This window comes from Cervus elaphus, chromosome 30 (assembly GCF_910594005.1).
Source record: "Cervus elaphus chromosome 30, mCerEla1.1, whole genome shotgun sequence".
Classification (NCBI taxonomy): Eukaryota; Metazoa; Chordata; class Mammalia; order Artiodactyla; family Cervidae; genus Cervus; species Cervus elaphus.
This window is the reverse complement of record NC_057844.1, coordinates 72,698,657-72,711,958: the sequence shown is the minus strand read 5'-3', so window position 1 is coordinate 72,711,958 and position 13,302 is coordinate 72,698,657. Positions and strand designations below refer to the sequence as shown.

The 13,302-nt window shown below is 35.9% G+C and overlaps 1 protein-coding gene across 2 annotated transcripts in view; it reads left to right on the top strand.

The window, feature by feature from the left end:
* Window positions 1-13,302, top strand: part of UGGT2 (UDP-glucose glycoprotein glucosyltransferase 2) — a 137,453-nt gene that overhangs the window by 53,599 nt on the left and 70,552 nt on the right. For both annotated transcript variants that reach the window (XM_043892451.1, XM_043892452.1), the window contains 4 exons: window positions 2,941-3,091; window positions 10,031-10,150; window positions 11,013-11,098; window positions 11,635-11,770. In XM_043892451.1, coding sequence (XP_043748386.1) covers window positions 2,941-3,091; window positions 10,031-10,150; window positions 11,013-11,098; window positions 11,635-11,770 — 493 coding nt within the window. The remainder of the gene's footprint in view (window positions 1-2,940; window positions 3,092-10,030; window positions 10,151-11,012; window positions 11,099-11,634; window positions 11,771-13,302) is intronic.

Genomic DNA, 13,302 nt, shown 5'->3' with positions numbered 1-13,302 from the left:
TTTGGAGCCCCCCAAAAATAAAGTCTATCATGGTTTCCTTTTTTCCCCCATCTATTTGCCATGAAGTGACAGGACCAGATGCCATGATCTTAGTTTTCTTAATGTTGAGTTTTAAGCCAACTTTATCAGTCTCCTCTTTCACTTTCATCAAGAGGCTTTTTAAGTCCTCTTAGCTTTCTGCCATAAGTGTGGTGTCATCTGCATATCTGAGGTTATTGATATTTCTCCCGGAAGTTTTGCTTCCAGCTTGTGCTTCATCCAGTTCAGCATTTCTCATGATGTACTCTGCATATAAGTTAAATAAGCAGAGTGACAATATACAGCATTGACATACTCCTTCCCCAATTTGGAACCAGTCTGTTGTTTCATGTCCAGTTCTAACTGTTGCTTCCTGACCTGCATACAGGTTTCTTAAGAGTCAGGTCAGGTGATCTGGTATTCCCATCTCTTTCAGAATTTTCCACAGTTTTTTGTGGTCCACACAGTCAAAGACTGTCAATAAAGCAGAAGTATATGTTTTTCTAGAACTCTCTCGCTTTTTTGATGATCCAGCGGATGTTGGGAATTTGATCTCTTGTTCCTCTGCCTTTTCTAAAACCAGCTTGAACATCTGGAAGTTCACCGTTCATGTATTGCTTAAGCCTGGCTTGGAGAATTTTAAGCATTACTTTACTAGCATGTGAGATGAGTGCAATTGTGCGGTGGTTTGAGCATTCTTTGGTATTGCCTTTCTTTGAGATTGGAATGAAAACTGACCTTTTCCAGTCCTGTGGCCGCTGTTGAGTTTTCCAAATTTGCTGGCATATTGAGTGCAGCACTTTCACAGCATCATCTTTCAGGATTTGAAATAGCTCAACTGGAATTCTATCACTTCCACTAGCTTTGTTTATAGTGATGCTTCCTAAGGCCCACTTGACTTCGCATTCCAGGGTGTCTGGTTCTAGGTGAGTGATCACACCATCATGATTATCTGGGTCATGAAGATCTTTTTTGTATAGTTCTTCTGAGTATTCTTGCCACCTCTTCTTAATATCTTTTGCTTTTGTTAGGTCCATATCATTTCTGTCCTTTATTGTGCCATCTTTGCATGAAAAGTTCCCTTGGTATCTCTAATTTTCTTGAAGAGATCTCTGTAGTCTTTTCCATTCTATTGTTTCCTAGTAACTATTAAAAGAGAAGCATGAAAAATAGTTTTTATTATTTAAAAATCCAGAGATAAGTTTTCCTGATAAACCTATCATATTTCAAGAACCAGGTTTGTTTTTTTTTTTTAATTTGGTATCCAAAATTCAAGATTTGAAAAGAGCAAGGAAGAAACTGGTACTGTTGAGAGCAACTGTGTGCTTAGTAGTAAATTCATTTAATCGTAATACCGTATCAGTTGATTATTACTGTTCTCTTTTTATGTATGGGGAAACAAAGACTCAGATCTCCCATAAAGATAGGGACACAACTAGCAAATAGTTTCAGGGTTTGAAATCTCATGCCCTTTTCAGTGTACCACACCTCGTAGCTCTATCTAGTTTTTCTGTTGATAGTTTTCCTTGAAAACTAGGTTGTGATAGCAAAGATGGTAGTTACAGAAGCTATGAAGAATATTATAATTCTATCACATAAAAAATATCTCTTCAATAAGCATCTTAACATTTTTTAAATGGAGAGAACATTGGCAGTGCCATCCACAATTCTTATTTTGCAAATGAGAAAACTTAGACTAAAGGGATTAAGAACTTTAAGAAGCCACATGCAATGTAGTGTTACAGCCCCAACTAAATCTTATTATTGCTAATTTATGATATTCAAGCTGGTGCTTTTTTTTATCACACTCATCTTCTAATACATTTGGAGGGAATGGTAAAAAGTCTACTTTTAATACAGTCAGAACTGTCTAGGATACAGACATGCTGAGCTGACGTCATAAAGGCCAGCTTGAAACACTTCTAAAACAGCCTCCTTAGGAGTTTAGATATTAGATCTCTACTCTTTAAATGTAGATTTCTATAGTTCTCCCTAAGAACTGTATCTAAAGCCCGTATATCACTTTATTCTGATTCTGTTCATTTCTGAAAGGCAAGGTGATTTCCATGAATGGATTTTTGAATGAAGCACTTGGGTTAAATATAATAAATATAAACACTTGGTTTCAAAATGTAATAATCAGAATTCCTCCTTGCCTAGTAGATTTTTACCTTCCCCAACATGAACATACTTTATCATGGTCTGTACAGCCTTACCTGTCTTTGCAGATGGCCTTCGTGTCTCAGCTCTGCGAGTCCACTGGCTGAGTTCCTGGGCAGGTTTCATCTCTCTTAGCCTCATTGGCATCTCTTGAGACTTCCTGAGGTTGTTATGAGAGCCAGAGTGAACTTGATAAACAGTGGTTTAAAGTATCAAATTGCCCTGATTGTCAGTAAGGTCGTTTATTGATGATGTTGTTACTTTTAGCAATAATAACTTTCTAACAGTAGTACTAAGAGGTATCAAATTATTATATATGCAATTAGAAATTTTAATATGTATTCTAAACATATGCGAACTTTCATACTCTTACGAAACTTTGTATTTTAGGTCATGTTTGATCTTGTTTTTTGTATCAAAAGAGTGACCTCTTGTATTTTTTCCCTTCATTTTTGGCTTGCTCTGGAATGAACATATTTTCACTTCCTTGGTGAAGGAATATAATATATATATGCCTTAATGTCTTACCCTTTAAAGAAGATTTTGTTATAACTTAAAAAACTCAGCATAGTTTACACTGGATAACTAATTAGGAATTCTTGTCCTGTTTGTTAATGAGTTTAATGATGTGTTTTTCTGCTATTAATAAAAATACCAGAGAAACTTGTTTCTAATGCTTTGAGATGTCTATGAACTGTAAAGGATTTAATTAAAAACTTTTGGCAAATCAAAATAAGACATTTCTTTTTTTTTAATCTAAAGTCTTTTGGATATGCTGAAACTGGAAGGAAAAATGATGAATGGCCTTCGCAGTCTTGGGATCAAAGGAGAGGATATGAGCAAGTTTTTAAAATTAAGTGCACGTAGTTGGGATGATACCTATGCATTGGATATTAGACATTCTTCTATCATGGTAAGTGCCCCTGTAATTTCTTACTTTAAAATCTTTAGTATACTTAAGACTTAAAACCAGATATTGGCAGACTTTAGAATTAATTTAAGCATTTTGAAAGAGGTTATAGGAGTGAGAAGAAAAAGTAAAACTCAGAAGAAAAAGTATAACTATAGACTCATTCCCTCTCCCCCTTAGATCTTGCTTTCCCCTTTCTTGTATGCTCTGTACTTCCTCAGGAGAATATCTACTCAGCTCATTCAGTATCCTTTCCAGCTTTAAAGATAAAAACAAAACGAGAACAACAGAATAACTGCCTAAGCAACAGCAACAAAATACCAAATGGCTAATATCTGAGGAATATATGAATACCACCTTAATATAGTGAAAATCTTGCCCAACAATTTGCAGTGGCTTCCTGATGTTCTGGTCCATGTATTACAGCCTAAGTGAATTTTTTTGAAAACTGATCACATCACTTTTCGTTCCTTATAGCACAAGAATAGTCCATGGTATGGCCTAATAGGAGGAAATGGCTTACTTCCTCCTTTTCCTGCCAGAACAATCTTCCCACCTATAGAGTTAGTCAGCCATCCAGGAATCAGGGATTGATAACAGAACCAAAGAACTGCTGCATTCCCTGAACATCAGAGACCTCAGACTGAAGACAAACCCCATTTGTTATTTGTTAGTTGGACCATTGTATTTTCTAGGTCAATTTTATAAGTTACTTGTTTGTTGGCTCCAGGTTTGTTTTTTTTTTTTTTTAACTACTCTTTAGAGCATGTTCTCTCACTGGTTAAATTTTACTCTTACTTGGATGTCTTTATACTCAATAATAGATACCTTTTTCTAATAATGTTTTTATCAGTAAGAGGAATGACCATGTTAGTAATCTTAATACTTTGTGCCTTTTATTTTAAGCATTTATGCTTTTGACCATTTTCAGAAAAATTCTGGGGGTGAGATAAAATGAGGGAAGTAGTTTTCAAAGCTTTTCTGAACATAAGAAATAGACCTGTAAAGAAACTTTCCAACTCCATTTATAAAGTAGCATCCTTATCCTCCAAGGTTGGCCATGGAAGATGGTCAGTCACATGCGGGGAGTAGTCTCCTGATGCTGTTCCCATTGCCCACACCACCCACAGAGTCTCCTCCTGTATTCTATAAAGACTCCTCTCTTGCCCAGCTCTTGGACACTTTGCGGAGGCATTCTTTTCCAAGGAACTTCTTGGAAGTAATTTTTATTGAGGTAAAATATAAGGTAATGCTCTGTTAAACATTTTAAGTCTGTAATTCATTGGCATTAAATATATTCACAGTCTCATCCAAGTGTCACCATTATCTGTTTCCAGAACTTCATCATTTCAAATAGAAACCCATTCCCTTCTCCCTTAAGTGCCTGGTAACCTCTGTTCTACTTTTTGTCTCTGTGAATTTGCCTATTCCCGTACTGCGTGTAAGGATAGTCATATGATATTTGTCCAGTTATGCCTGACTTATTTCACTTGCCATGGTGTTTTCAAGGTTCATCCATATTGTAGCATGTATAAGAATTTCATTTCTTCTAAGACTGGTAATTTTTCAAGTATCTTTTTAAGGGAAGCTTTAGTCTCAAATGCTTCTATTTTTCCACTTGGAAAGTGCCTGTCTGAATAGAAAATTGTTTCTGAGACTTAATTCTCTAGCTACCTCCAAAAAGATTAACTGGCACAAAATGCAGAGCTCTGAGGTCTCAGCACTGTTCAACTTGGTCTGTTAGAGCAGCAAAATTAGCTTACACATAAGCTTTAGTTTTGCTTCATAGCATTTGCTACCACCCGTTATGATATGTATTCGTTTATAATCTTCTTCCAGTGAAATGTAAGTGCCCCCCACGCCAGGACTTTGTTAAATACTGTCAACATACACATCAGATCTTATTTAATAGGAAGTATGCCCCAAAAAATTATTGAATATCTTAATGTCAAAACAGAGTTATTCATGAATGAGTGCAATACTTTGCTTTAAATTCTTTTTCTCCTCAATCTGTCTCTCTACTTACTTTTTGTCTTTACAGACAAAGCTGAGTCTCTGAGCTAAGTCATTTCTGATTTCTGTGTTTATACCCTTCCCCTCAAAATAGGAGGGGCTGGCAGTTTATTTCTTAAAAGTCTGGTTGAGAATTGAGGAAGAACTTGAGGGTCATTAGTTTTCTTCCATCCTTGACTTACCATTTCAGGTTTCTCTGTCTCAGACTTCAGGAGTCACAATTTAGATTTTATCTACTTTAATTGCTGTCTGTTTGCAGCCTTTATATATTACCTCAGGTATGTGAAGAGTCAGTAAAAACTATCATATAATTATGTGTTTGGCTCCTCTGGATTGTAATTTCTTTTTAGCTCACTGTGCCAGACCACCCATGTGATGGGGTCTTTGGTCATATTGTAGCAGAACTACCCCTACAACTATTTTTTGTACTTTAGTTAAGAGTGTAACTTGACAAGCACACCCCACAGTCATAAAGGCAAATTTCCCTGTCCTCTGTCCAATAATGATGTTGTTAATCAGTTGACTAAACATGTGGGTTTATTTCTGGACTTTGAGTTCAGTTCTGTTAATCTGTATCTTATCCTTTTTCCAGCACCAGACTGTTTATTTTTTTTTTTTTTACTGTAGCTTTGTAGTGACTTTAAAAATTGGAAATTATGAGTCCTACAACTTTATTCTTTATCTTTAAGATTGTCTTGGCATTTTACACCTTTTTCCTTTCTTTTTGAATTATGGAATGAGCTTACCCATTTCTGTAAAAAAAAAAAAAAAAGACAAGCTGGAATTTTTATTGAGATTTTGTTGAATCGATAAATTGTTTAAGGAATATTGCCATTTATACATGTTACAATTGCTGTTTAGACATCTTCCAGTCCGTGAATGTGAGGTGCCTTTCCATTTATTTAGGGTAATTTCTTTCAACAGTGTTTTGCAGCTTGCAGTGTGGGTTTCAGGCTTGTTAAATTATTTTTAAGTATTTTAAATTTTTTGATGTTACTATAAATGGAATTGTTTCCTTATATTTGATTTAGAATTTTTCATTGCCTTTTATTTTTTTGTTGTTGAAATACTGAATACTGTGGCACTTCCTGGAAGTCACATTCTCACACCTCCCCAGGATTTGTGATTATTGCTGTTTGCTGTTGTTTAATAGTGACTCATTTTATAGAGTCTGTATTCTTTTTCATGTGTGGCCACAGAAATCTCTGTTAGGTTAGCCTATTCATCTGCTAAATACTGGACCGAGATTTTACTTAAATGCCTGGAACCAGGAAATCTCCCAGTCTTTGCATCTTGACAGAGGTGCTCTGTGTGTGGCGCACGTGGAGGGAGGAAGAGTAGCACACACTGGACACTCACCCAGGCAGCCTGCGTCTCTGCGTTCGCCTTCAGTTCTTATCTGCATAGAGCTTGGGAGTCAGCCGGAAGTGAGAACACAGGGCCTTCTCTCGGCCTTCCCTGAGCATGCCCATGGCCTTGGACCTTCCCAGGAATTCATCAGAACCTCTCAAAGCCGTTTACATTCCCCAACCTTTCCTCACTCAGTTTGTAGTTACTCCATCGTGTATCCCAACAATTTTCTGTTATCTCAGGAGTTTCTAAACATTTTCCAGTAAATGTTTTGCATAAATTAGAGTAACAGCTTCATAGTAGGCAAATTATGAGTGAGGCAGGGTAAAGGCAAAACTTTTCAGAAGGTTTTCTAGGAAGTCACCAGACAGTTCAGACAAAAAGTTACAATTCTTTCAGAACAAAGCCCATTCTCTTGCTTCCAATATCAGTACTGGAATGTGAGCTGTCATTTTCAAGGCTGAGGTTTAGACTGGGAGCAGGAAATGGGATTGAGGTAAATTATTCAGTTCAGTTCAGTCGCTCAGTTGTGTCTGACTGTTTGTGACCCCATGAATCGCAGCACACCAGGCCTCCCTCCATCACCAACTCCTGGAGTTTACTCAAACTCATGTCCATCAAGTCGGTGATGACATCCAGCCATCTCATCCTCTGTCGTCCCCTTCTCCTCCTGCCCCCATCCCCTCCCAGCATCAGGGTCTTTTCCAATGAGTCAGCTCTTCACATGAGGTATTGGAGTTTCAGTTTCAGCATCAGTCCTTCCAATGAACACCCAGGACTGATCTCCTTTAGGATGGACTGGTTGGATCTCCTTGCAGTCCAAGGAACTCTGAAGAGTTTTCTCCAACACCAGAGTTCAAAAGCATCAATTCTTTGGCACTCAGCTTTCTTCACAGTCCAACTCTCACATCCATACATGACCACTGGAAAAGCCATAGCCTTGACTGGACAGACCTTTGTTGGCAAAGTAATGTCTCTGCTTTTTAATATGCTATCTAGGTTGGACATGACTTTCCTTCCAAGGAGTAAGCGTCTTTTAATTTCATGGTGGCAATCACCATCTGAAGTGATTTTGGAGCCCCCCAAAATAAGTCTGACACTGTTCCCACTGTTTCCCCATCTATTTGCCATGAAGTAATGGGGCCAAATGCCATGATCTTAGTTTTCTGAATGTTGAGCTTTAGCCAACTTTTTCACTCTCCTCTTTCACTTTCATCAAGAGGATTTTTAGTTCCTCTTCACTTTCTGCCATAAGGGTAGTATCATCTGCATATCTGAGGTTATTGATATTTCTCCCGGCAGTCTTGATTCCAGCTTGTGCTTCTTCCAGCCCAGCGTTTCTCATGATGTACTCTGCATATAAGTTAAATAAGCAGAGTGACAATATACAGCCTTGACGTACTCCTTTTCCTATTTGGAACCACTCTGTTGTTCCATGTCCAGTTCTAACTGTTGCTTCCTGACCTACATATAGGTTTCTCAAGAGGAAGGTCAGGTGGTCTGGTATTCCCATCTCTCAGAATTTTCCACAGTTTATTGTGATCCACACAGTCAAAGTCTTTGGCATAGTCAGTAAGGCAGAAGTAGATGTTTTTCTGGAACTCTCTTGCTTTTTTGATGATCCATTGGCTGTTGACAATTTGATTTCTGGTTTCTCTGCCTTTCCTAAAACCAGCTTGAATATCTGGAAGTTCACGGTTCACGTATTGCTATAAGCCTGGCTTGGAGAATTTTGAGCATTACTTTACTAGCATGTGAGATGAGTGCAATTGTGCAGTAGTTTGAGCATTCTTTGGGACTGGAATGAGAACTGACCTTTTCCAGTCCTGTGGCCACTGCTGAGTTTTCCAAATTTGCTGGCATATTGAGTGCAGCACTTTCACAGCATCATGTTTCAGGATTTGAAATAGCTCAACTGGAATTCCATCACCTCCACTAGCTTTGTTCAGTACCACAAATCTCAGTGTTCTTACTGAGATTCAGCCTTTTTTCTTGAATAAACACTTTCAGGGTTGCTGTAAACTTTTGATTGGTTTTCATGGTTATAAAAATGATCATTCCCACAGATTTTCTAGTTTTTCCGTGTTTTTGTATAAGGATGAAGTTGTGGAATTTCTTACTCAGACGTTTTAACTAATTTCACTCCCCCAAAAGAACACAAAAGATGTGAACTATAAGTCTTTGCTTCTCTCAGAATGAGTATCAGCTTCTATAACAGATTGACCTATCCTGTGATTATTTGTTGACTTGTATAACTCCCTGGATGTTGAGGAGGTTGTTTTACATGTTCTAATCAATAAATGACAATCTCTTCTTTTCAGTATCTTGGAAGCCTAGTAGATAGCCAAAGCCTGAGTTATGACCAGCAGAACAGATGGGGGTAGATCTCTGGCCTGTTAGTGCCGGTTCTGTACACGACTTTGTGAGGCGCCCTCGTGGTTCCTGTGGCTGCTTCTGTGTGTGTATTCACCTGAGACTAGAGACAGGGCAGTCCGTGTCTGTGGACCTAGTCAGCATGATCTCCAGGGTTCTCACAGTAGTTCTCCAAAACGGATCTGGAATCACCTCAACTTCTTCACCCAGCACTCATGGCCATAAATTGTGTCATTTCTATAGCTTTCTAACTTTAGTATTTGTGATAAGAATCACGTAGGGCACTTGTTTTGATTGGGAATTATTTAGTAGGTCTGAAGTGGTTTCAAGGAATCTGCATTTTAAATAAACCCATTCAACTGTTTTGATCCACATCTAAAGCTACTCAACCTCCAGTCGTTAAATCAAGTTCAGTGGGACTGATGCATAAAGCATAATGCTGGTTTCTCACTTGAAATAAAAAAAATATAACTTACCACCAAGGGGTTAAGATACTCACATCATATATCTTTTCCATATTGGAGAGCCAGATAGGACTGTCATTTGCTATTTGAATTATCTTCCTTCAGACTACAGTTGTGAAAATGCCCCCAGGAACAAAGTTGAGGCGAATGTGGTGCTTGCCTCATGTTCCTCCTGCTTTCAAGGGTTGTAGCTCCTTAGTTCTTGATTGTTGATTGACCCATACCTCCAAGCCTCTAAACAGTGGTTTTCTCCACCTGTTGTCATTGTTTCAGGAGAGAGGGCTAGTTAAATATAAGCTATTCCACCTTGATTAGAACTGGATGTCCTAAGTGTCAGTTTTAAAAATTTAACTTTTCTAAGTCATTTTATTTTCCTTATGTCCAAGCTTTTAAATTTTAGAGAGAAGGTGAATGACCTCATTGCCTCCTATAACTTAAATGGTTTATGAAGACTATTTAATATACAGTTTAATTTTTTAATATGAAAAACAAATGAGTAAACAGTCAATTGTTTCAGAGGGAACATAATGTAAATCGCTATGGGAATTTACATTACAATTACAATAAAATTGTTGCACATCATGTTTGTTCCTTACAGAATATTCATCTAGCTTCTTATTCTTAACCAGAAATGTAGAAAATCTTAGGTGTATTTCACTTGCTGTTTGATAAAGTCAGATTTGGCTTTGAAAATGATATAAGTATTAATATAGCTTTCACAATTTTCTGGATTCTTTTCTAGTGGGTTAATAACTTAGAAACTGATGAGATGTATTTAACGTGGCCTTCAAGTTACCAGGAACTTTTGAAACCAATATTCCCTGGAAGTATACCTTTCATAAGGCGTAATTTTCATAATTTGGTGAGTTTTATATTTTGAAATTTTGTCTGCATCTCTTATAAAGATATCACTGGTTTTTTTGGTACTACCTTGCTGTTGGTAACTAGGCATCTGAGTAATAAGGAAGTTTTTGCCTAATGTAACAAGCTTGAGGTGGCATGGCTGACTAGGTTTCACAAGCTAGCAGGGACACATAACCTGCCTTTTATTGTTTTATACCCATGTACCTTTATAATACCAATATTAAGTTGATGGGTTACCGTTAAATTTTCTAAAAGGAATTTATGATCAAATTTTCTTCTATATTATAAGAATTAATAAATTTCAGTACATTTAAGGGAAAAATACACAAATATTACTTTGTAATCTGTGCATATAAATGTTCATTATTACAGTGTTAAGTAACCTTACAGAAATTTAAACTGTGGAGAAAACGTCTAGGACTTTCACAGTTTTTCACATAGGAAGTGAATATCTTAGTTTCTACAGCAGATATTAAGCCATTATTTTTTTGGTCAAAATTCAATTTGTTTCTTTTTTAAAAAATTTATCACAGAAAATCCAGTGAACACTTAGAATAAGGTAATTCACTTCCTGTAAAAAAAAAAAAAACAAAAAACATTTACTTTGAACTGTGCTTCAAAAAGAAGATGAGTAATCTGATTAAATTTCATGTATTATTATATTTGGGTGTGTAGCTTTTAGAAATTGTTCATAAACTGTGAAACTCTTATATACATTCCTCAAAATTCTTTACTAGAAAGTTTTAAGAAATTGTACCTTGAATTTCATACTTTTAGTTACAGAAATTAGATTAAATTTCAATTTCATAAAAATTCTGAAGTGTTAAAATGGTGATTATAGACTGTTTACTTTTTTTTAGGTGCTGTTTATTGATCCTGCTCAAGAATATACCGTGGATTTTATAAAAGTTGCTGAACTTTTCTATCATCATAAAATTCCTCTTAGGTAATTGTCAATTTATAACTGTCAATTGAAGGAAATCCAGTGATGTTCACGTTGTGTTACACAGGGTATTAATGTGGAATTCAAGGTGATAGTTATCTCAGTGCTGTATGTTGTGAAGAATCATACACCCTTATGATAGACTGTTAATCACACCTGCTTGCTAATCTTGTTTACTGTATTACCTTCCTCAGAGAATGATCTGGTCACTTTGGGTGCTTAAAGATGGATCCATTTCCTATGGTTGTGTTAAGAGTATACTTCCTGGCCCCCCTTTTTTTTTTCTGGAAAAAAAAAAAATAGCCACTTGATAATGTCACCACCAGAGAGGTTTACAATTTGGAAGACTCCTACAGAGATGATAATTTTGGTGAATAGTCATTACAAATCAAACCTTTTCAAACAGTAATACTCTTCTTCATCCCATCTGTTAACTTATTCCCTTCATCTAGATGTTGGAGTCAAATAATGTTTAAAGTACTTGGTTTGTTATGGTTCAAGAGGGAGTTGTAACATTTCTTATTCATCTTCTTTCCTAGAATTGGTTTTGTGTTCATTGTTAATACAGATGATGAGGTTGATGGAAGAAATGATGCTGGAGTTGCCCTTTGGCGAGCTTTCAATTATATTGCAGAAGAGAATGGTGTATCACAAGCCTTTATGTCCATAGTACATGTGAGTTAATGCACTACATATAATTTCTTCAGAATGTAGAGTGTTTTTGCATTGTTATCATTATTACTATTTGTTTTAACATTTTAGTTTATAAAAGCTGTCATGATAGATCAGTGCACATGATGAATTTGATTCTTGCAACTCTCAGCTTAAGTACACAATATTGTTCCCACTTTATAAACAAGGCAACTGAGACTCTGCCAAAAATCTGAATTTATTTAGGTTTACCCAACTGATAAAGGAACATAAATTGTATATATAAATTTAGAGGAAACACATTGATAGAAAATAATTAGTAAGAGAATTCTTGAACTGGATTTTGAATAAAATCATGAGTGGAGAAAATTATTTCAAATTTAAATACTCTAAGTGGCAAAGTTTATAAGACTTCCTAGAGATTTTCAAAGGAGGAGAACTTCACAGCAGCAAATTGGTATCAAAATGATAAACGATAAGATTGATACTGAGTCTGACAAAGAAACTGTAAGAAATTGGTAAGAATCTGATTAAGGAAGTAACAAGAGGTAAGAAGATTATTTTATAATGGTGGCTCCCTTATGGCTCATAATGGAAATATAAGTGCATTAAAGAACTGTATTGTTGGTGTTAAGAGAGTCAGATTATATAGCTTTAAAAATCTTTTATTTATTTTTATATTTATTGTTCTATGGCTTGTCAACCGTTATTATAACTTCCTATCATATTGGAATGGACGTAAATAGCTGGTAGCTGGGCAGTTAATGATAATCTGTTATAAACAGATAGGATCTCACACCTTATGTAAAAAATAATATCAGGTAGCTTAAAAACTTAGTGTGGAAAACATAGCATTAAGATGTTAGGAAGAAATTAGGACCCCAAAGGAGTTAAGGTTCCTCAATAATATTTTAAAAATTATGAGTCTGAAGGAGAATACTGATAAATTTAGCTACTTACAAATGAAAACCAGTACATTGTTCATCAAAAGATATCATAAAGAAGTGAGGGAAAATAAGTTCCAAGGAAGAGAAATATTTGCAGTACATGATTTGTATTAGATTTCCTACAAATTGAAAAACGCAGTGGGAAAAAATACATAAAGAGATTTTTCAAAATATTAGAGGATACATTACTGTTAAGCCAGAATGTATTGAAATTATTAAACTAAGTAAATGTTTATTACAATTAATGGTAACTAAGTATCTCGGAAATTATAAAAATGCAAATAAAGCTTACCCTGAGATATATCTTACCTCCTATAATTTGGCAGTAATTAAGAAAGCTAACGGTATCTATCATATATTAATGAGAATGGAGAACAATGGAAATTCCTTTACACTGTTACACTGCCTATAAGAATATGAATTGGTATAACCACTTTGAGAAACAATTGTAGTTCTTCAAAATTTGAAGATAAATTTGCATATTCCGTACACACATGCACACACACATACTTTGAGACAGATCCTTGCTGCAGGAGACTATTAGCAGAATCACACACAATAGCAACAAACTGGAAACTACATATATATGGCATATTGGCATACTATATA